Consider the following 24269-nt stretch of genomic DNA (forward strand, 5'->3'; position numbering starts at 1 on the left):
TTCTGATGATGGGCAGTGGGCAGATCAAAAGGAAACAGTGACAAAGCCAGCAGCTCCAGACTTGAATACAAGTAAGATTTTACGATATTTAGGGAGGCATGAGAGGGACTAGATGGTGGTTTTAACCCTATAGGATCAGGAACACATGTTTGTGTTCCTTACCCAATAGTGTTCCTTTAAAGGTTTCCATTTAACATTTTTTGTTAGTATTAATCATGTCTTTACCATATCAATATGACCATTGCGTGTTTGACATACTGTATCCTTTTTAATTTTATTTTTGTGTTGATCTGTAATTATGCTTGTTTTCAAGGTGTGTGCCACCTATCTTGATGGATTCAGAGCCACTGCTGTCTGTCCAGTGGGAGGACCAAATGCTGTAGAAAAAGGAAGGCGTACAGCTGAAAGCATCCTGAGAAGGTCTGTATGATTTTTTTTTGTTGGTTTTTGTTTTTAAATTTTTTATTTTTGTAGTGCAGAAGATATTACAAGTAGGCAAGAGGTGCCCCAAGAGCAATCCTCTAGCAATTTCCACGCTTAACATGCGGGGCACAAGGTTAACCAGAACATTTTTATGTTATGGTCTAGCTAAAACATTCAATTGTAAACATAAGTGTAAATTATAGTTAGGCTATGTCAGAGCACAAACACATTTTTATGATCTAAGCAAGCTCAACAGTATAACTTCGGCTGTAGATATATATCTATGCTATAGACAAGTTTGATCTGAGCGTAAGCTAACTTATTGATAGCATGAGTAATACAGGTATAGGTTGTAAGACAAGCATCAACGTTCTATCATACTGTGGAAATTTTAACTGGCTGATACCCTGATTACATATGGTTTTGTGCGAGTCTGCTTACGGCGTTTAGCCTATCACGCTTTGAGTCCATGTATAATGTGGCCGTTTGATAGTTTGGTTAGCCAAATTATCGAGACATGCGTACAATACAATAGTGGGTTCATTTAAAAAAAACATGCATGTGCCACAGCCCACAGGATGCGGAGGATCTACTACAGGCCTTAGGCCTACCAAGGTACCCTCCCTCCCAAACGGATCACCGAACCCACACCACCCCGGCTCACAGCTGGGATCCAGCCACTTGCGCCCCCTTTGTACCACGAAACACCACACCAGTCACGTACGCCTCGGTCACCACCTAACAAAGGCCGAGATGCCCACGCTCCAATCCTGACAACAGCATCGATAGAATAAGGACTGCACACACACTCGCGGGGCTTGGCAACGGTACTGCACTAACGATGGCCTCCCGCAGTACCATATATGTGCCCAACCACCTAGCCGACTAATATCTACAACGCCAAGGGCTGACAACTTTGCCTTATTGAACCACAGCTCGCCGCAGTTTTACCCTCTTCAATCCGGGACGGTATATGTTTTACTCTCTAGTCTCTTATTACAGCCTAAGTAACGGCTGCACTATACCAGTGGGAACCGCACGGGGGCTCTTCTGGAGGCGGGAGACTACTGAAGTGGCCTGTTACGGACTGAGGACTCCCCAACACGGGACAGCACCCACCCTATGACAGGAATGGGCTACATGCCGGGAGGCCCTACACCTACTTCTTTGGTATCCTCTCAAACCAACCGCAGACTCTCCTTATCACAACTTATTGCACTCTTGTTTAGCCAAGTCCGAGCCTGAATCACGCGACGCTACCATGGAAGTATATGCTCTACCAGCGTAGACGCCTTCATTCTTAGCCTGTTATTCTAAATATGCTTATTTACATATATGTTTTCGCTGATTCTCACCTTTTCTTTGCCTACTCGAAGCTCAGTTGCCAAGAGGAGAGCCTGTTGCGCAGTTATAACTGTTAGTCACTCGACTGTTTTATTAAGCATGTTTATATTCAGCTGATAATTTCATACTTGCTGCTTTCACTCAGATTGTAAAATCTTCATGCTAGCCAGGAATCAGCAGTTTGGTTCTCATCATAGAGTCCTATCACAAAAGGCTAGTTTGTGTTTCTCGTATAATTTTTATATCTTTTAAAGTGTATATACTACTTAGACACCCAGAGATCTAACCAATGCTTTGTCATAGCTTACTTTGTTCTACACCAAATGTCACTGTGTAAGTGTAATTGAATATGCTTCTCTGCACACCTCATATACCGCATATAACTGATCGATGGCCATATGGGATTGTGCTGTCTATTGTTATACATGCAACTCCTGTAACTCCTAATGGGTAGGTCTCCAAACTACCAATAGATGCCCTCTTAGCAAGGTCATGTTGCTGGCTTAGTTTTTGTTCTTCTTCTAACTTCCAGCCCTCAAACAAGACTTGCAACCAGACCAGGTCTGCACTTAGTTTCAATGGACACCATGCTTTAAATCTCGCTACAATGCCTGTATAAGCCAGTCAAAATACGTTAGCATGTTCCCTGCTGCTCGTAACCAGCTGAAACCAGACCTTGCAATTACTCCATGTCTTACAAGGTTAGCGTCAGCCTATACTACTTTTAAGCGCGCTTATAACCTTGACACTCTCTGACACTACCTGTGTTAATCTGTTAATTATATGTAACAATGTGCTGTTCCGTTATATGCCACAGTAAAATAACCTGTGAAAAGCCAAAGGAAAAAAAAAAAAAAAAAAAAAAAGACCAGCACGCTTCCAGTGCGTTTTGATAATCTAGATACCCCATCTCCAGCTACCTTTAGTACTGTGTCGCACCCTGATTTATAGGATTTATATGCTATGCTTCTCCAGTTATACTTTAATTAAAAAATGTGCAAGGACCTAGCCTGCCATACTAATGTCTCATGTTGCATGACACTGTACTGCTTGATGATGCTGTTGTGGCACTGTAAGATCAGATGTAATTCCCTGCACGCAAAAATAAAGAATTAAAAAAAAAAAAAAAAAAACATGCATCTGACACATGAGGGCCTTAATCTTATCGCATAGCAGTAATTGCATAAGAATTATGACTTGTGTGCATGCGTTTAAGTACAAAGCAAATGCTAGGCTTCCTAAGCTTATTAGGCACCAATGAAATAAAACATGACAATAAAGGGAAACATACATCCTGCTGTCTAGAGTTTTCAAAAGGTAAATGTACTGGCTGGGTAAATGTAGTGGAAAATACATTGTGCATGAGTGAATGCTATACTTCGTTTAGGCGTAATTATTCAATGCTGGGTAAAATTAAATAAAATAACACAATATACGATTAAATACTGTCAAAATTAACTGTGCTGGGCTGTCTAATCGTAGGTAGATTGGCAGATACAAGACAGTTAGCTTCAGTTCCTCTAGCGTCTCTCAACCCACTCCTACAGCCGGTACAATGTTGTCTCCAGAAGTGGCGTTGTGTATATCTTCCTGCCAGGGTGTGAGTCAACCAGTCAGTGGGCGCTGGTTGAGGCGTTGCTGGGGCTGGGCAGATGGTCTCCCAGCTCACTCCCCTAGTCCAGCAGAGGTGGGCCTGCTCGTGCGGTGGGTGGTATATTACGTTCGCCCCTTTATGCTCTGTTCAGTCTGTGCGTTTGCGGGTCTTGAGGGTCTCCGCTGGGTCTCTGCATGTAAGTGCGGTGTAGGAATATGAAATAGTTAACTTTTCTTGTTCATATGTATTTTATGCTTTTATAAGGTTTATAATCATTATTGCTGACTGAAAGGATATGAAACAGTTAAACTCTTTTTGCTTTGTATGCTTCAAAATAATGCATGACATAATTATGCTAACTGTGGCAGACTTATACAATTTAAGGTCTTCCTTCTAGAGGATGTGCGACATTGCTAAATCTCAGGATGTCTTGCCCATTCCGATTTCAGGATATTGTTCCCCAGACTTTATTCAAATGCTTATCTTTCTATTGTCAGACTAGTATGTACTACAAGGAAGCAATACATCTTACTGTCTGTATTGCATATCTCACGGCTCATGTAACAAGCTGTATAAATGCTAGCTTCAAAGTAATACAGATTGAGAACTTGTCAAGCACCTTTTTCGTGTCTGTCTGTTATTTGCTGAGCAAGTTTCTCCCGTCAATTGATGTGGGGAACAGAGGATCGAGAACCGAGGGGAGTTGAGTCCAGGACAGCATTAACCCTTTCATGCGGTAGGCCCGTACGGGCCCTCGTGGTTTCTGCGGGGGCCCGGCTTTGCAGTTGCTTTGGTGGGCTCCACATTACTGCTTGTGTTGCCAGTCGGCCCTGCTTGCCTGTTTTGTTTTCCTTTACGGGCGGTGCTCGTGTTTGGCCCGGGGGCGAGTTTTGGTCGCTTATTTGGCTTTCTTGGTCTACTCCTGGGTCATTCTGGCTTCCAGCTTTTCCCAGAATGCGGTGAATATTTTATTCAGTTGCATTTCAGTTTCCCGCCATGCGTTGGAAGGGTTAGTGGTACTGCTGGTGCCCGCCATTTTGGGCTCAGTACTCTTTGGAGCCTGTGCTGGCTCGTTGCTTCGCTGAGAGGGTATTTGGGCTGGTATGACCCCCACCGGTCCAGAGGGGGGGGAATGAGAGCTCGGGGAGCGGCTGTGTCGCCGCCGGGGAGCGGCCGTGTCCCCGGTGCCCGCCATGCCGCATTGTGATTTGAGCTCCGTTTTTCGCTTGGGAGGTATCGGTTTGTTTGTCTCAGTGCCCACTCTCACGTGGCGGCCTTTTAGCCTTGATTAGGTGCCGGTGTGGTAGCGTATTTTGGTCTTTAATGCCTAGCTCTGTAGGAGCCACTGAGATGAACGTCCTCGCGGCTCTGCGGTCAGGCTCCTCCCCCCAGGTCTGTATGTTAAGTTGTAATGGGGTAATTAACTAACCAGTATTTGCGGAGAATTGACAATTCCACTGAAGATTTTAAACCTACAGACCCAATGTAGAAAAAGAGCTGGATTTTTTTTTCCTCTTCTGCCTTTTTAAAGTTTACAATTTCATTGTTAATTCTCCACAGTTCTTGGTTTAGTGAATGAATCCTGTTTGTTTCTCTTCATATAAAGATGAGAAGGAAAATGGTGAAAATGCATATCTCCCGACATTGGATTCCATTCTATTCTTTCGGCACCACTTGGTCGAAAATGATCTACTTCATTCGGCCAATATTTTTATAGAAATTCAAATGGATATAATGGCACCAAAAATTCTTGCATTTGAACCAAATATACTGTTTAGCTGTTTGAGTAATATTGTCCAAAGTCATGCTTTGGAAACACATGTATGCTTGTTAGTAATTTAAAAAGAAAATATGCACATGCGTAGTAGACATACTCAATCATAATACTCTTGCACACAAAGTTATTTAAAGTTATTTATATTACCACAAAAAGAGGAAGAGGAAAAAAAAAAGTTATGTATGACATGCTTGCCAAGGCACTTTTTCACTTTTTAAAAAAATGTTTGTTATATTATAGTCATGCATAGATAGCGTAAATAAGTGAGAAACCAGATGCAAGGCTTGCACTAGGGTCTATACAGGAAGACTTACCAAACCGTTTTGAGACTGCAAAAGACCAAAAGCATAAACATGAAAGACATGGTTTTGCTTAGCTATGATTTGATGATGGTTAACTTCACCTGCACAAACACAGGCAGTGGCTTTTTCTGTCACTGCCTACATACAGTTAAAGCTTTCTGATCCTCTTGTCAGTTTGCTGCCTCAGTGTTTTTTCTTTGCAGTGAGTTCCATATATATCGGCAAGAGAAGATTTCCTAGGAAAGTAGAGAGTCTCAGGTTAGTCAGTAAAAGAGCGGAGAGCAAGATAAATAAAATCTGAATTGGATGCCATTGAAAGTCTGCCTTTATAAGATGTAAGCTAATGAGAGCTTTGCAAAATAGCACTATAGAACAGAAATCATGTGAGGGAAATAAGCTAGGCAGCAGCCCTGGATTGGAGTTGAATCAGTTATAATGAAGGTGCATAAGGATAATTGAGTTAATGCGAGTTAGTGCCAGCCACAAGTAGTAATAGAATACTTTTGCATTGGGGGGCGGTGCCTAACGACTGAAGAGAACGGTCGCAAGCTCGCTGAGCTCCAGGCCGCGATAAGGGAAAAACCCTCCATCCACACCCTTAAACGGGCCGAATCTGTCCCAGGGGGACCCCAAAAGATAAGAGAGCCTAATGGGGCGAAAAACTAAAAAGCTTAAACCTGAAAGGCCCACGAAGGGCATGGATATCGGCGAGCTTTGGCGGCAGGCCCGCGGCGCCTCAGGCTCCAATATGGCGTCTCTACATGGCGGGTGCTCCGACTTCTATGAGGAGACATCAGATGAAGGCGAGGGGGAACTCTCTTTGGGCCACCCTCAGCCATCGCCGGCTCAAACACAGCCCCCACCACCGGCAAAGGTCCCCACGCCGGTGAGCATGGAGGCCATCAGAGCTCTAATGGCGGAACACCATACAAAGATTTCGGCGGATGTCGCCTCGATCAAAGACGCAATGCAGGGCTTGACAGGCCGTATTGGGACCGTGGAAGTCTCCATGACCGCCCAAATCACCCAAATCCAGACGCTGCAGCAAGAGGTTCAGGAGCTGAAAACACTAGCCGGGCAGACTGATCTAAGGTTTGCTGCGCTTGAGGATAAACACCGCATGAGGCACCTTAAGATCAGGGGCATCTGCGACGACATACCTGATGCCGAACTTCCGCATGTCACTAGGCGGCTTCTTACAGCTCTGCTGACTCCAAGGGCAGCCAAAGCAGTGACAATAGATGGAGTATTCCGCATTCCAAAGCCCGCTAGGGCCCCAGCCACAGCCACAAGGGATGTTATACTACAGTTCCAGGCATACAGGGACAGAACAGCAGTACTGGCAGCTACCAGGGATCAACCGTCTTACCTCTTCGAGGACATGTCTCTCACCTTTTATCCTGATCTCTCTGGAGCGACATTGGCGTGGAGGCGATCCCTGCAACAATTGACATCCCTCCTGCGAACACGCCACATCAGGTACCGCTGGGGCCCAGCACATACCCTACTGGTCACCAAGGGCGACACCACACTTACGGTACGCGGCATGCAGGAGGCGCCGGCGACACTGCGACAGCTGAACCTCCCAGCGGACTCCCTGCCATTACCGAAACCTACGGACGGACGCATGAACCCACCGAATTGGAGCACAGCCAGCGCGGAGGAATTCATCCCCAGAAGACACGCCGGAGTACCTAAAGTCACAGCCACCACTTGAAAAGACTGGGACTCTAAAATATATTGCCGGGACATTGCCCTCCCGAATTGATCCCGATCCAGATAACATACCGGAGAGCTATAGCCCCACTTTGCGGATGGCCGCACTCCCTTACCCAACGACAACCACACATCACACACTAGCGTGGGGCCCCTCTATAGGTGCTGGATTAACCCCTCACATTTCCACCGCTACGCGGGCACCCCACACTAGCCTTTTTGCTCAGCAACCTGGAGCAGATATCTAGTCCCCATCTAGCTCCCCCAGTGTGAACACTCCCCACCGCCCTCCACATACATGCCCACGAGGGACTCTCTGAGGACCTCCCCACCCGATGACAAGCGGGCATCCCGCACACCCCCCAATAGTCACAGAAGCCTCAGGCACATCGTGTGTAATATCCACCTCCAGGCAGGCAATTACCGGTGCTCGAGGTGATATGGGAGACTGGACTCGTCTCCAGTGGCTTAATGCCTGATGATATACTGTTTATGTTTGTATTACTGTTATATTAGCAACGATACTTTCTGGGGTAAGTGAGGTTTAACGCTATTATCGTTAAAGCAAGGACTCCTAGCCTAAATGATTACAGCATAACGTCTATAGGCGAAATATAGTATCGAGACATTTCTCTAAAGCGTGCATACTTTATATCAACGTTAAAATAAGCGACCTAGCAAGGTTCAACGTTTAGCATCTTCGTTTTAGTTAACTTTATTCTATTTTTATTCAAGCCTATTCTGAAAATTAACCGTTTAGTATACAATAAGCTAGACTACACATGGGCGACATAGCCTGAATATTACTTTACGATACCCAACTTTAGTGGTCTTGATACACCAGCGAAGGTACCTTTCAGTCATGTGATAGAATCAACTGTCGGACCCTCTACTGTACACTGAACAAGCGAGTTATGTAGCAAACTGTTTATTATAGTTCAGACTTAACTGCCTAACCTGTCATTATGCTTTTTAAAAACAAAATATGTGCAAGTTATTTATGCCACTGTTGTACCTGTCTATGTTCAAGTATAAATGCACGCTGTTGTGGCGCATGAATATCGTATGTACTCACCTGCACACCAAAAATAAAGAATTCAAAAAAAAAAAAAAAAAAAAATAAAAGAATACTTTTGCATTGTGGTTAATGCCAACCAGCATATTTGAGATGTTTTGTTTTTTAAGTATCCTTAAAGGCAAAAATGCTCACCTTCTGGACAGTCAAGATATCTTGGATTTTGTTTTCTTCTAGAACTCGAGATATGTTCACACATCTTGGCTATGACGATTTTAGTGCAGTCAATGTTCAAATAATCGGGGCAGAAGATACATATGGACCACATGCTAAAGACAAAGTAAGAACTCATTTTGTTCCTTAACCCCTCATGACAAGGTCTGTTTCGAACTTTGAGGACAAGCATTTTTTTCCTGTTTTTGCTAGGTCTTCATTTTAAGGACATTTCTAACTTAATTATTTAGTAAGTACTATGTATTGTACACTTTTTTTAACCCCTTAAGGACACATGACATGTGTTACATGTCATGATTACCTTTGATTCCAGAAGTTTGGTCCTTAAGAGATTAAAAGGACATTTAGGGCTTTTTTTTTTGTTTGTATCCGACAACATGTAACTCCTTAATTATATAGACTTACAACTTGTAACTCCTCGAATAGCATGAGGAAAGGAAACAAAATTAGAAATTGTTAAAACGAAAATAAACAGTTTTGAATATTATAATTTTCAGAATACTAGTGCAACTAAAGACAAATATGTAGTGATGTCCCGAACAGTTCGCCAGGAACCGTTCGCCGGCGAACATAGCGTGTTCGCGGTCGCGAATACGCGCGATGTTCGGTCCGCCTCCTATTCGTCATGGAGGTGGGAGGGTCTGGGAGAAAGGGTCTGGGAGGGAGGGTCTGCTGCTGATTGGCTGGAATGTGTCTGCTGACTGTGAGGTACAGGGTCAAAGTTTACTCAATGATGACGAATAGGGGCGGACCGAACATCGCGCGTGTTCGCAACCGTGAACACGCTATGTTCGCCGGCGAACGGTTCCCGGCGAACTGTTCGGGACATCACTACAAATATGTGAATATAGATTCACCCAGTTGTCCTGATTTTGGGTATATCTGACATGCCTCACATTTAAGATTTTTGGAGGTTACAGAGTGCATTACTGTTTAAAACGTAGAGATACCATAACTTTGTCTTAGGAACTACTTTGTCTTATGGTAAAGTCTGAAGTTGACAAAAGGCAGAGCTCTGCTGTCAACCTATGTCCAGTCCTGGCAGCCATCACAAGTCACTGCTGTCCTCTATGGAAGCTCCCTTTGTCTTGGGGAGTCCTGCATAGACCTCTGTGTTGCTCTGAGGCACTAGGAGCCAAAGAAGTCTTCTAGGAATAAGATTATGGTAGCCACGAGGGACAGCTTGAGTTAACCTACAGTCCACAATTCCCCACGGCTACTGGCCCACTAACCGGAGATGTCACCTTGGTGGTCTTTGTAAATTCCACAAAAATTAATAGATCGGCTTTTATGCTGCCATTTTATTTTAGTCTCTGCCAAAGTTTCAGCTTATATATATTTTTTTTTTTAACATATACTGACACAACATTGTGTGTCATTTTTAAACCAAAATTATTCTACTATACAAATGTGATCATCAGTGTTCTGCTTCATACAAACCACTGTAGTTGAGAAAGATTAAGTGTAGATCAAGGGTTAGTTATGATAGTTGGGTAATTCTAGCAGATGAGGATAGTCTTTCCATCACTCATAATTACTCTGAATGATAGGCTGCGAGGAAAAAAATATTTATTTCATTTTTTAAAGAGGTGTTAGAGGAAATGGGGAAAGGAACTAGATTCTCCCATAATTACAGGGAATGAGTGGGGTACATGGACCCCCCTTCATTTCTCATTGAATAATTCAGTGGTTCAGTGTTTTTTTAAAGATGTTGGTTGGACACTAGTGTGGCAGTGTCTGTATTTAATGTCAAACACCCACCTCCCCCCAAAAAGAAAATAAATTAAAGGCAGATCTCTTCTTCTCATCCCTATGCCAAAAATTTAACCTTGGTGCTTTGCTTTATTTAAGTAGATTAGGCATCTGTACATAATTATCAGGCTATTATATGTATTTAAAATGCTTTTAAGTGTTCTTATATTGTAAAACATTTCTCATTGTTGTACATACAGGTCAAAAATATTGCTTCATTTCCAAAAATATACTTTATGGGGTCTGTTCACTAGAGCCAAATTTACAATGGCAATCAACAAATTCAATTACTTTCAGTTTGGTTTACCGCTGAGATTAATTTTATTCACTATCAAATGTATTGGTACTGCATTAATCTGAAAGGTCCTTGCAATTTAGAATTTGTCTCATTGCAACAGTGAGACTAATTTGAAAGCAGCTCTGCTAAATTGCAGTCTATTGACAGCCAAATTTGAGGGAAAAACACTGCTAATGACAGCGTAGGTTTTCTGGAGCATTTAAGGGTAGGGTTTGTTTTTTTTGAGGGTGAACTTGGGGGGAGGGGGCATAACATAGAGTGACAGGTGTAATTCCCCTCATCTGAATCAGGGGAATTGGAGCAAATTAATTGCAACAAATTGCAATTTAGCTGTTTGTGCTGAGATGAATTAGTACATTTATACAGAGAGTGGGCTAAATTTAACATACGGTAATAGACTAATATGCTTAAAAGGCAAGCAAATGTGAATTGAAATTAGTTTCAAATAGCAAACTTATGGTTGAAATTGACAAATTTGGACAAGCGAAAAAAGCTTATCTGCTTTTTGTCAAATGGTAGGTAGACCCTTATATGTTGGTTACCTCTCGAACCATTACTGAGCATTGTCAGCATTGTACTTTTTTCTGATTGTTATGTATTATCTCTGATAAATTGCGAGCGATTACTTTTTACACATTTCAGCTTGCTCGAGAAGCTGTCATTTGGCTTGCCGTGCATCACAGGGAGAAAAAGGCATTGGAGATATTTGCACGAGAGATAGCACCTGCTGGCACAGGAATGGGTAAACATTTGTATGCTTGTGTTTGTAATTGTCTAATTATTATTGTAGTAGAGTTTAAGAAATTGATAAATAACACATGTATAAGTGATATCTTCAATATAAAGAGTTATACATTAATAAATTTTTGCCTATTTTCCGTCAGCTTTGACAGTTTTATGTAAAATATCATGTTAAAAGTAGAAATAAATAGATTTTCTTATTACCCATATTTTCACAATATGTTTATGTTAAATTTGAAAAGAAGATCTTGATGTGCTTCTGTAAGCATAAATAATTCTTACTCACAGGTTTATTCGCTAAAGTGAGAATTCACACTGGATTTCAAATTTATGGTGAAAATAGCCAACCTAGAAAAAGTCCCTATATCACCTATTTTTCTATTCTATTGCTATGGCCTTAAATGTTAAATGCAGTTTGAATTTACTTTACATTCTACCTGTAGTAAATAACCCTCCAAATGTTATGATTCAGAGAACCTGCCCATTAACTGTAATATTTCAATGATATATTAATTATGATGTATATTTGGTGTAGGGGGATACCATGTGTCAATTTATTTTAACCACTTGCGTGTCTGAAATTTTAAATTGTATTTAAACAATGTTTAATGGTACATTGCTACTTGATAACTAAATTAGTTTAACTACAATACTTCCCTTTTAACACAATGCACTCATTACTTTATTTGTTGCTTAGTGTGTTTATTTTCTTATGCAATCTTGGTAAAACAAGTTATTTAACCTATTGCACTATTATATTGAATATCCCACCACAACACACTTTAAAGTTGCCATTTTAGTACATACTTGGGATTTTTTTATTTGCATAATATTTAAACTTGACTTTTAAAATGTATTTGCCCTGGGATATAGTGATATGGAAATTGTTATGTTTGGTTACTTTGGGTTATATTTACAGAAGAAGGTTCAATCAGTGGTCACAAAGTCAAAATGAAAATGATTCTGGCATTTAGGAACTGTAATCTTTACAGATGCAGTAACTCTGAACAGATAGATAAATAGAATTCCCACTTAAGAACTCTAACAAGGATATGTAGTTTATTCACTAAAGAGTGTGTTCAATTGACATCCGAGTTGCAAAATTTAGACTAATATAACAGACTTAGAATAAATTCTATTTTTTAAAGGGTTTCTCCAAACATTATAGCCACTACAGTACACTATGTTGGTTATTATGCCAGGAGTACCTGTGTCCGGTTTTCCAACTGTTGGGCAAACCGTTTAGCAGTGGTTTGCACTTTACCTGGATATCTGATGCTGCCTGGTGAATTCTTTCCAGGTTCTGCAGAGACACAAAAGCTGGAAGCCGCCTCCATACATTGGCTGAGAGGGTCAGCTGACCACTCTTAGCCAACTATTGACATTCTGTGCAATGAGAGTTGCACAGAATTGACAGTAGCAATTGACATCTGCCAGCTAGTTCAGAGATGGTAATGACATGCAAATGATGCTTCCAGAGGTGGAGTTACACCCCTAGCAGGAGGTGAGTTTAACTATATATGTGCAGCTTTTCATAATGAAATATACATACAGACTCCAGGCACTATGGCCACTTCAAATCACGGTGCTTGCAGTAATCCTTTAACCCCTTAAGGACACATGACGGAAATATTCCATCATGATTCCCTTTTATTTCTGAAGTTGTGTCCTTAAGGGGTTAAGTTTTGCTGTTTTGATAAAAAAAAAAAAATCCATAAGTTTTACACATCTGCCTTGATATAATACTATTGGAAATCCTTGTCATACTTTATTTTATATTTTTAACAAATTTCAACACATTTTAACACCCGACAAAATTATAGCAGCCAATAAACAGGTCAGCTTCTCAAGAAAAATCCTCTGATAAATGTGCTTTATATGCTTAGGAAGCACCTTTATCCATCTTAATTTAATAACAAGACCTGCCATTAAAAAAAATAATAAAAAGCCGTTTGTGGTCAAAATGACCATATTATTACAAGGTTTGAAAATGGCCCCATGCCACACTCGCCATTCTACGAGTGGGGGCATGTTTGCTAAGAAGCAAGTAGCCAGTCTTATAAAAACTAGTGAAAGTAGCTTTTAACATAAATGAGGGACCTGGTACAGGTGTGTGTGTGTGTGTGTCCCGTGCCCCCAACCTTGTGCATAAGGTGGGGGATTTAAAGGACCACTATACTGCCAGGAAAACAGACTTGTTTTCCTTGCTCTATAGGGTCTTTGGGTCCCCCCCACCCTCAGGGTCACACTCCGACCGGGCTGAAGGGGGAGGAAGGGGTTAAATTCTTACCTTTCTCCAGCGCCGGGCTCCCTCAGCGCTGGGGACTCTCCTCCCTCTTCCGACGTCATCCGCCTAATGCGCATGCACGGCTATAGCCACGCGCGCAATCAATCAGTCCATAGGAAAGCATTTCTCGAAGCTTTTCTATGGACGTTGGCATCTTCTCACTGTGAAAATCAGTGAGAAGCGCAGAAGCGCCTCTAGCGACTGTTAATGAGGCCATGGGCGGTGGGGACTATTAACTAAATACATGTTATTAGTCCCAATTAATTTTTCCCGTGGAGCCCTTTGATATAGTGTATTAACATTGTATCTGTGTTTGTATGTGCCAGTGTGTATGAATCTGACACACAGATACACACACTGGCAGAAAGCGACACACAGATACACACACCTTGACACACAGTGTGTATCTGTGTGTGTATGTATCTGTGTGTCTAGGTGTGTGTATCTATGTTTCAAAGTGTGTGTATCTGTGTTTGTATGTGCCGGTGTGTATATCTGTGTTTGTATGTGCCAGTGTGTATATCTGTGTTTGTATGTGCCAGTGTGTATCTGTGTGTGTATGTATCTGACACACAGATATACACACACACTGGCCCACTGACACACACCTTGACACACAGATTCACACACTCAGATACACACTGACACACATCATGACTCACAAATACACACACACTCAGATACACACGGTGACATATACACACACTTGTACCCACAGATACACTCTCACTGACAAACACAAATGCTCTTGTACAGACACACATACAAACACATACACTCTCACTGACAAGAACAGATACATTTTCACTGACAAACACATACTCTCACACACTCACTCACACTGACAAACACACATATACTCTTTGACAGACACACAAACACATGGAAACTCCCTAACAGACATACATACTTTTTTTTTTTTTTTTTTTTTACATTTTACTCCACCAAGCCCCCCTACATTTATAGTCCAAGCTTATTCAGCATGAAATAGGGAATAGTAGTGTAGCATGAGGCTGTATGTTAATGCAATATTTATCGGATTTTTCCATGATGCTTTTTTGTTGATTCCACCTTAATTGATTACTCCATCACAGATCCATGACAATGGATTTATGTCTTGGATCTTTTTGCTCCTCTCACTCCTTCGCCCTTACTACCTCCCACATTAGTTATTTTCCTCTTTTTACCCCACGACATTCCCCTTCCAACCATAACTTTGGACACTTTACGGCATATATCACCACTGTACTCCTTGCCTTCTCATTCTTGGACAATTTCCTCCTCCTATATTTACCCCCTTTCACTCCCCATAATTAATCCTGGGTAATGATTGGCTTTGGAAGGTTACCTGTTCATTGTCCCCAAGCCCCTAACATGACATACATAGAATAAAGATATACACTGATCAGCCACAATATTAAAACTACTGACAGGTAAAGTAAATATAATTGATTATATCATTACAATGGCACATATCAAGGGGTGGAATATGTTGGGCAGTAACTGAACAGTCAGGTCTTGAATTTCATGTATTGTAAGAAGGAAAAATGGGTAAGCGAAAAGATCTAAGTGACTTTGACAAGGGCTAAATAGTGATGGCTAGACGACTTGGCCAGACATCTCCAAAATGGCAAGTATTGTGGGGTATGCAGTGGTTAGTGCCTACCAAAAGGTGGAAGACAGCCAGTGAGCTGGCATCAGGGTTGTGGTTGCCCAAGATTCATTTCATTGATGCAAGTGGAGAGTGAAGGCTGGTCTTGTCCAATCAAACAGAAGAGCTATTGTAGCTCAAGTTGCTGAAAACCTAATGATAGAAAGGTGTCAGAACAAACCGTGCATCGCAGTTTACTGCGTATGGAGCTGCGTAACCACATCAGAACTGGACCATGGAGCAATGGAAGAAGGTTGCCTGGTCTGATGGATCACATATTCTTTTACATCAGGAAACACCATCTGTGTTTGTATGTGCCAGTGTGTGCATCTCTGTGTCAGTGTGTATCTGTGTGTGTATGTATCTGACACACAGACAGGGGTGTATTTGCCGCGAGGCAAACAAGGCATTTGCCTTGGGCGGCATTTTCCAGGGGGCGGCAAAAAAAAGCCGCCCCCAAACGCCCAGGGCAAATGCCTTGTTAGCCTTGCGGCTAACAAGACATACTGGGCTGCTGCTGGGCAGTCGGGCGGCGCTGCTGGGCGGGCGGCGAGGGAGCACTTCCTCTGAGCTGTCTGCTCAGCTCCCTCGCGCGCCGCAGAGTGAGGCTGGGAGCCGGAATATGACGTCATATTCCGGCTCCGCCTCCCAGCCTCACTCTGCGGCGCGCGAGGGAGCTGAGCAGACAGCTCAGAGGAAGTGCTCCCTCGCCAGCCGCCCGCCCAGCAACCAGCCCAGCAGCCCGACCGGCAGCCCCACTAGACCCCAGGGAGAGGGAGAACCCCCCCAGCATTCCCAAAGGTAAGGAGGCTGGGGGGGTAAATAAAAAAAAAATGAGTTAATGTGAGTGAGTGTGTCTGTTAGTGTGTGTGTGTGTGTCTGTTAGTGTGTGTGAGTGTGTCTGACTGTGTGTGTGTGTGTGAGTGTGTCTGTTAGTGTGTGTGAGTGTGTCTGTTAGTGTGTGTGAGTGTGTCTGACTGTGTGTGTCTGTTAGTGTGTGTGAGTGTGTCTGTTAGTGTGTGTGAGTGTGTCTGTTAGTGTGTGTGAGTGTGTCTGTTAGTGTGTGTGTGTGTGAGTGTGTGTGAGTGTGTCTGACTGTGTGTCTGTTAGTGTGTGTGAGTGTGTCTGTTAGTGTGTGTCTGTGTGAGTGTGTCTGTTTGTCTGTTAGAGTGTGTCTGTTAGAGTGTGTGTGTGTCTGACTGTGTGTGTCTGTTAGTGTGTGTATGTCAGTGTGTGTGAGTGTGTCTGTTAGTGAGTGTGTGAGTGTGTCTGTTAGCAGCTAACAGACACACTCACACACTCACTAACAGACACACTCACACTCACTAACAGACACACTCACACACAGACACACTCATACACTCACACACTGACAGATACGCATCCATTAGCTAACAGTTAGCTAATGGATGCGTATCTGTCAGTGTGTGTGTATTTAGAAGGCGGGGGAAGGGTTGGGTGGGGGTGGCGGGGGGGGGGGGGGGTGAGGGGGCGCCTGAGTTTTGTCCTGCCTAGGGCAGCACAAAACCAGGATACACCCCTGCACACAGATATACACGCACACTGACACACACCTTGGCACACAGATTTACACACTCAGATACACACTGACACACACATCTTGACTCACAAGAGTGAATTGCCAGGTGTGTGTCCATCATTTATCTGGGGAAGAGATGGCAGGAGGCTGCACTATGGGAAGAAGGCAGGACAGTGGAGGCAGTGTTTTGCTCTGGGCAATGTTCTGCTGGGAAACTTTTGTTCCTGGCATTCACGTGGATGTTACTTTGACATGTACCACCTGTCTAGAGGTTATTGGAGACCACATACACCCCTTTATATCAATGGTGTTTCCTGAATGCAGTGGTCTCATTCAGTAGGATAATGCATTCTGCCACATGGTTTCAGTAACATGACAAGAGTTCAAGGTGTTGCCATGGCTTCCAAGCATCTGTGAGATGTGCTGGAACAAAAAAATCACATACAGTGAGGCCCCACCTCGCAATTTGCAGGACTTAAAGGATCCACTGCTAATGTCTTGATGCCAGATACCATAGAACCTTTTCAGAGGTCTTGTGGAGTCCACACCTCTATGGCAGCACAAGCTAGACCTACCAGATATTAGGCAGGTGGTTTTAATGTTGTGGCTGATTTGGTTCTGGTAGGTGAGACCATACCCAATTATCCACTAAATTCTCTGGTGCTCATGGGCAAGATAGTAGCAGGTGATTTCTAGTTTGTTTTTTCCTGACCATCTGTGTTTGCGACTCTCATTAAGCATTGGTGTCAACACAACTAAGGAACTATGTCTCTCTGTACTAGAATATTGGGCTTGGGACATTCATCCCCTAGGCTCGTAGACCACACCACCAGGGAAAATGATTCCTCCCCGGGGCTTCCCTCCCACCAAAGCCTAAGGTAAGGAAGTTGGAGGGAGTAAGGTTTTTTGTTTTTTTTAAATGTAATTAGAAATTAAAATTTTGTTTAAAATTTGTTTGCCCCCTCATGACCAGCCCCATGTCCCCTTTTCACACCCTAATGCCCCATATCCCCTGCTCACACTCTGGCACTCCATATCCCTTTCTCACATCCTGGCGCCCCATGTCGTCTTCTTACACCTTGCAGTCCCATGTCCCCCTCTCACAACCAGCAGATCCATGTCTGTCTCTCACTCACAACAGCTCCATGTCCCCCTCTCACACCCTGCACCCCATGTCCCCCTCTAACATCCTGCGCCCCATGTCCCCTCTCACACCCAGCAGCTCCATGTCTGCCTCTCACACCCAGCAGCTCCATGTCTGCCTCTCACACCCAGCAGCTCCATGTCTGCCTCTCACACCCAGCAGCTCCATGTCTGCCTCTCACACCCAGCAGCTCCATGTCTGCCTCTCACACCCAGCAGCTCCATGTCCCCCTCTCACACACACACATCGTCTATCCCTCCCCACACTACACAGGGCTAGCACTGAGGGGCTTTAAACCGATATGCCCACTTTAGGGAGGCGTGTGTGTCATTGGTGATAACACACATGTACCCTCTGGGTCCATGCCCTTCTAGGGCTGCTCTGTTTTTAACTGTCCAGGCTGGACTTTTGTCCCAGTCCATCCCTGATTTTGGGCCTTACAGACTGACTAACTTTAAAAGGTGCTAAATACTGAATTGACTCTTTTCACTTCTAAGGGAAATTTTAAAGGTGAGCAAGATTTAGCTGCAAACTGCAAACCACAGAATGGAACTTGATGAGCAGCTAACTGAAAAGTGTGTGTGTGTATATATATATATATATATATATATATATATGTTTTTTTTTTTGTACCCCAGTATATACTTCTGTGCAGATTATATATAAAATGCAAGTAGCCATTTCTTACAAATAGTCACTTGTATCATTAAAAATGTTGATATGTAGTTAGTCGTATCATTAAAAATGTTGATATGCAGCCAAACATGACTCTTAAGATTGCAACATGTTAATCTAAAACAATTTCCTGTGGCTGAATTTTGTTTTTTATTATTATACAGTGGAACTTGCATTGTTAAAATAAGCTTACACTATTGTTCACGTGAATGGTACTATTTTAACTAATGGTTATTGATACATTGACTGAGGGGGTTTCATGCTATATGATAGTCACTAAATATTAGGTCTGTGTTTCTGACCCGAGATTCACATTTGAATGACCTCAGTTTGACACTGCTCTGGCAGCTGCTTAGTGTAGCTTGAAATTTCAAAGTGCTTCTGTATTTGTAAATATTATGACTGATAATAAGTGCAGAGCAAGTTTAAGTTGTAAGACATTCAGAGGTTTGATGGTTTGCACTATTCCCTTTTTGACTCCATTCTCTTGGATAATTGCTGGGTGGTACTTTCTCACTCCTGTGAAAGCCAGACCTTTTCAGTTTATAATTATCACTCACTTACCATGTCATTTCAGTCAGCACCTTATCATAAACACTGAATAGAATACAGAAATTTATGGAATAGTAGTCCATATCTTTGCCCATAAAATCCTAGGGATTTCTACAACTGAAAGCATTCTATAGTTATAGTTTAACGTAGAGTAACAGCATTGCTGGAATAAATATAACATTAGATTATAGGAATTTAAGGTCAAAGTAGCTGCATTTGAAGATTTCCTTAAGTCAGCTGTGCTATCAGTTCCTCTACTCTAGACTTAAATTTGAAAATCATTTGGAATTATCGCTTTTAGTAAATAACCTTGTATAGGATTAGGAATACAAACATGTATTCCAAATGCTATATTGCGCTGCACACCATTTAAATATTTACCCCCATTCTTCACACTAGCACAAAAAAAATATCAAGGTTTACTTACCTTTTAACCATCACTGCCATGGCCTATGTGCTGCTGGTGCAGCCTCCATAGCTAATATCTTCTCAATGATTTCAGCAATTCTGTGCTTTCCTGTAGGGAAGCTAGTGTGCTACGCCAAACGTCTCCTCATAGAGCAGGGGTTCTCAACCTTGTCCTCAAGGACCCCCTACCAGTCCAGGGTTTAGGGATTACCTGGGTGTGTCTAAGGTGTTTAGAAAAAGAGAAACAAGACACCTTAGAGTCTGAGGTGTTTTTTCCCCCCTTTTTCTAAACACCTTAGACACACCCAGGTAATCCCCAAATCCTGGACTAGTAGGGGGTCCTGAGGACTGGGTTGAGAACCCCTGTCATAGAGTCACATGGAATAACTGCTTTTCTATGTGGAGTATGTTTAGCATTTCCATGCAGAGTGTGAAGATGCTAAACAGAGGACCTGCTGGGATTGCAATACCTCATCAAGGAAGTCTCTCTAGTGGCTCTCTGAGTGACACCCACTAGAGGCGACCTTAGCCAGCAATGTAAACATTGCCTTTTCACTTATGACACTGCAGGGACATACTAGATGTCCTATTACCACTACATTTATCTGTAGAGGTTCTGGTGACTATAGTGCCCTATTTAAAATAAAAAAAAGTTCAATTTACTTTAGTTCTTTGTAATTATTTTTTATTTTATTCCTTAAGTTATGTTTTACTTGCTAAATCATTTTATTAATTAATAAACATTTAATTTAGAAATGTATTTCTAGGCAATCTGTCTGCATTGGATATTAACCAGATTTTTGTTTAGTATGTGAATGCTTTTCCGGTCACTTACTGAGTTATTAAACCATAAATAAATGTTTATATTTAGACTGAGCTCATTGTTAATCACTCTTTTTATAGCTCCCGGTCTCACAGCAATTGTCGGTGGACGTCCCAGAGTGTAAGTACTTGTAATGAGCTCTTCTATCCAAAACCAACTATCAGGTGTGTAGTTTTATAAAATTAAAGGAACACTATAGTTACCAAAACACTTTAGTTTAATAAAGCAATATTGCTTTATCGAGCATGCCCCTGCAGTCTCACTACAAAATTCTCTGCCATTTAGGAGTTAAAACACTTTGTTTATGCAGCCCTAGGCACAACTCCTTACAAGTGTCTTACACAGCCTTCCTTAACACTTCCTGTAAAGAGTCATCTAATGTTTACACTTTCTTTATTGCAAATTCTGTTTCATTTAGAAGTTATTATCTCCTGCTCTGCTAATAGCTTTCATTTGTTTTCATGCAGGCTGTGTCAGTCACAGCCAGGGGAGGTGTGGCGAGGGCTGCACAAACAGAAACAAAAGTGAAACGCCTAAATGGTAGTGAATTGAGCAGTGAAACGTCAGAGGCATGCTCTATACACCCAAACTGATTTATTAAAGGAACACTATAGTCACCTAAATTACTTTAGCTAAATAAAGCAGTTTTAGTGTATAGATCATTCCCCTGCAATTTCACTGCTCAATTCACTGTCATTTAGGAGTTAAATCACTTTGTTTCTGTTTATGCAGCCCTAGCCACACCTCCCCTGGCTATGATTGACAGAGCCTGCATGAAAAAAAAAACTGGTTTCACTTTCAAACAAATGTAATTTACCTTAAATAACTGTATCTCAATCTCTAAATTGAACTTTAATTACTGTCAGGGTACCTGAGGTCTCTACCTCCGAAAGAGGTAGAGACTTAGCAGTTTATCCTTCCGGCAGGGCTGCTTCCTCCATCCCTCGCGGCTCTCCTAGTCACTCACACGCCGGCCGCGAGGGATCCGTCTCCTTTTATAACGTCACGCACAGTGCTCGACGTCATGACGTCAGTCCAGACCGACCTGTCACTCAATTGACTGGAAGCCAGTCAGGACTCATCGGAGGCGGGTCTAATCACTGATCCAGGGTATTTAACTCTGTTTCTCCCATTCACTCATTGCCCTGTCGTGGTTCTAGTCCGCCTAGTCACACAGTGCTCTTGTATTCTTTTGTCTTTTGGTTCTGACCCGGCTTTGTTATTACTTACCTGTCTTTCTGTTATCCTTGACCCGGCTTGTCTCTCGCTTACCTGTCTTCTCGTTCCCTCGACCTCGGCTTGTCCCTGACCATTCTATACGTAGTATTACGTTAAGTCCGGCCATTCTAAGGTCCGGTATACGTATCAGCTACTCTTTGTACTCTGCATGTTGGATCCCTGACCCGATCCTGACATTACGACAGGGCCATGGATCCTGCAGGTACAAATTGTCAGCTTGATTCTCCTGATCCTAGGTTTGACGCCATGGAGCATAGGATGGATCAGATGGCACTAGCACTACAGGCGTTACTTTCACGTCCTATTAATCCACCTGAGGAGATGCGTAATACCTCTGTTCCTCCTGTGGGTTCAGGGCTAGAGGTAGCTACTGTAGGTGCTTCTTCCCGAGTTACCCCACCTGTACGTTATGCTGGTTCTCCTGAGAGGTGTCGTGGCTTTTTGAACCAGATCAGTATTCATTTCGAGCTACAGCCCCGTTCCTACCCTACTGATAGGGCAAAAGTGGGATTTATTATCACCTTACTCATTGAGAGGGCTCTGAGATGAGCTAATCCGTTGTGGGAGAATGATAATCCATTAGTCTATAACTGTAATGCCTTTTGATCTCTGTAATGCCCCGGCGGTATTTCAGGATCTAATTAATGAAGTTCTTAGGGAGTTTCAACATGACTGTGTTATTGTATACCTCGATGATATACTTATACATTCCAGGGATATTGAGACTCACCACGGACAGGTCAGAAGGGTTTTACACAAACTTCTTCAGCATGGCTTGTACTGCAAATTAGAGAAATGCAGCTTTGACCAATCCCAAACTACCTTTCTTGGTTACGTGATTTCTGGAGAGGGGTTTGAAATGGATCCGGAGAAGCTTCAATCCATTTTAGATTGGCCTTTACCTAAGGGTCTCAAGGCTGTTCAGAGATTTATTGGTTTCTCTAATTACTACAGACGTTTCATTAAGGGATACTCCTCTATCATTGCTCCCATCACCAATATGACCAGACAAGGGGCTGATACTAAGAATTGGTCTACTGAAGCACTTCTGGCTTTTAAGACTCTCAAGGAGCTGTTTGCGTCCGCACCAATTTTAGTTCACCCTAATACCACTCTGCCTTTCCTACTCGAAGTTGACGCTTCTGAGACAGGTATAGGTGCCATTCTGTCCCAAAGGTTGGGTGTGGATAAACCATTACATCCATGTGGGTACTTTTCCAAGAAATTATCAGGTACTGAGAGCAGATATGACATTGGTGACAGGGAACTCCTAGCGGTTATCATGGCCTTAAAGGAGTGGAGACATTTATTGGAGGGGACTTTGCATCCTGTTACTATTTTGACAGATCATAAAAACTTATCCTATATTGGGGAGGCTAAACGATTATCATCGAGACAGGCTCGTTGGTCTATATTCCTCACTCACTTCAACTACATACTCACATATAGGCCTGGTTCTAAGAATTCTAAAGCTGATGCCTTGTCTCGCCAATATGAACCTTCTGCCATATCTGAGCCGGTTTTGTCCTCTATAGTACCCAAGTGTAACATTATCGCTAACACAACTCTCAAAATCCATTCCCCGCTTCTTGATCAGATCAGGAGCTTGCAGCATCTGGCACCTAGACTGACTCCTGCGTCTAGACACTTCGTTCCTCCTGAACTCCAACTGGAGCTCTTACAGTGTCTTCACGAGAGTAAGGTGGCTGGTCATCCGGGCGTCCGCAAAACATATTCCTTGATCTCTAAGGATTTCTGGTGGCCTTCGTTACGGAGGGATATTAAGGATTTTATCGGAGCCTGTGAGGTCTGTACTAAGACTAAACTACCACATTCGCTTCCTTGTGGCCTTCTACATCCTCTGGAAGTTCCAGAGAAACCTTGGTCCTGTGTGGCGATGGACTTTATTGTGGATTTGCCTGTTTCGAAAAGGCACACGGTTATCCTCACGGTGGTTGATAGGTTTACCAAGATGGCACATTTCGTACCTTTACCTAAACTTCCGACTTCTCCTGAATTGGCGGAGATATTTGCTAAAGAAATTTTTCTCCTGCATGGGATACCTTCTGAAATTACTTCTGATAGAGGCTCCCAATTTGTCTCACGTTTCTGGAGATCATTCTGTTCTCAATTAGGCATCAAATTGAATTTTTCTTCCGCTTATCATCCTCAGACTAACGGAGCTGCCGAACGTACCAACCAAAAAATTGAGCAATATTTACGTTGTTTTGTCTCCGAACACCAGGACGATTGGGTCGGTTTGATTCCTTGGGCGGAGTTTGCGCACAACAATCTCGTTTGTGACTCTACTCATTCAAGCCCCTTCTTCATGAACTATGGCTTTCATCCATCTATTCTCCCCTCGGTTTCTCCTTCCCAAGGAGTACCGTCGGTTGATGTCCATGTTGCCAATCTGAGGAAGTTGTGGGATCAGACTCGACAAATTCTTCTACACAATTCTATGCTGGTTAAGAGACACGCTGATAAACGTAGAAGGGCAGCTCCGAATTTTGTTCCAGGCGATAGAGTTTGGTTAAGTACTAGGAATATTCGGCTTAAAGTTCCTTCCATGAAATTCGCTCCTCGATATATTGGCCCCTACAGGATCTTGACTCGAATTAACCCAGTGGCGTATCGTCTAGCTCTCCCAGCTGCCTTACGCATCCCGAACTCCTTTCACGTTTCATTGCTGAAACCTCTAGTCTGTAACAGATTCTCCTCCACGATCGCCCCTCCTCGCTCTGTTCAGGTGGA

At 42.8% G+C, this 24269-nt stretch overlaps 1 protein-coding gene across 1 annotated transcript in view; it reads left to right on the forward strand.

Moving 5' to 3' along the window:
- Positions 1–24269, forward strand: part of LOC134614581 (uncharacterized) — a 185146-nt gene that overhangs the window by 90982 nt on the left and 69895 nt on the right. Inside the window, exons 12-15 of the mRNA XM_063458544.1 lie at positions 314–420; positions 8409–8511; positions 11098–11197; positions 20357–20396. Of these exons, the coding sequence (XP_063314614.1) occupies positions 314–420; positions 8409–8511; positions 11098–11197; positions 20357–20396 (350 nt within the window). The remainder of the gene's footprint in view (positions 1–313; positions 421–8408; positions 8512–11097; positions 11198–20356; positions 20397–24269) is intronic.

The sequence above is a fragment of the Pelobates fuscus genome, chromosome 6, assembly GCF_036172605.1.
Source record: "Pelobates fuscus isolate aPelFus1 chromosome 6, aPelFus1.pri, whole genome shotgun sequence".
Classification (NCBI taxonomy): Eukaryota; Metazoa; Chordata; class Amphibia; order Anura; family Pelobatidae; genus Pelobates; species Pelobates fuscus.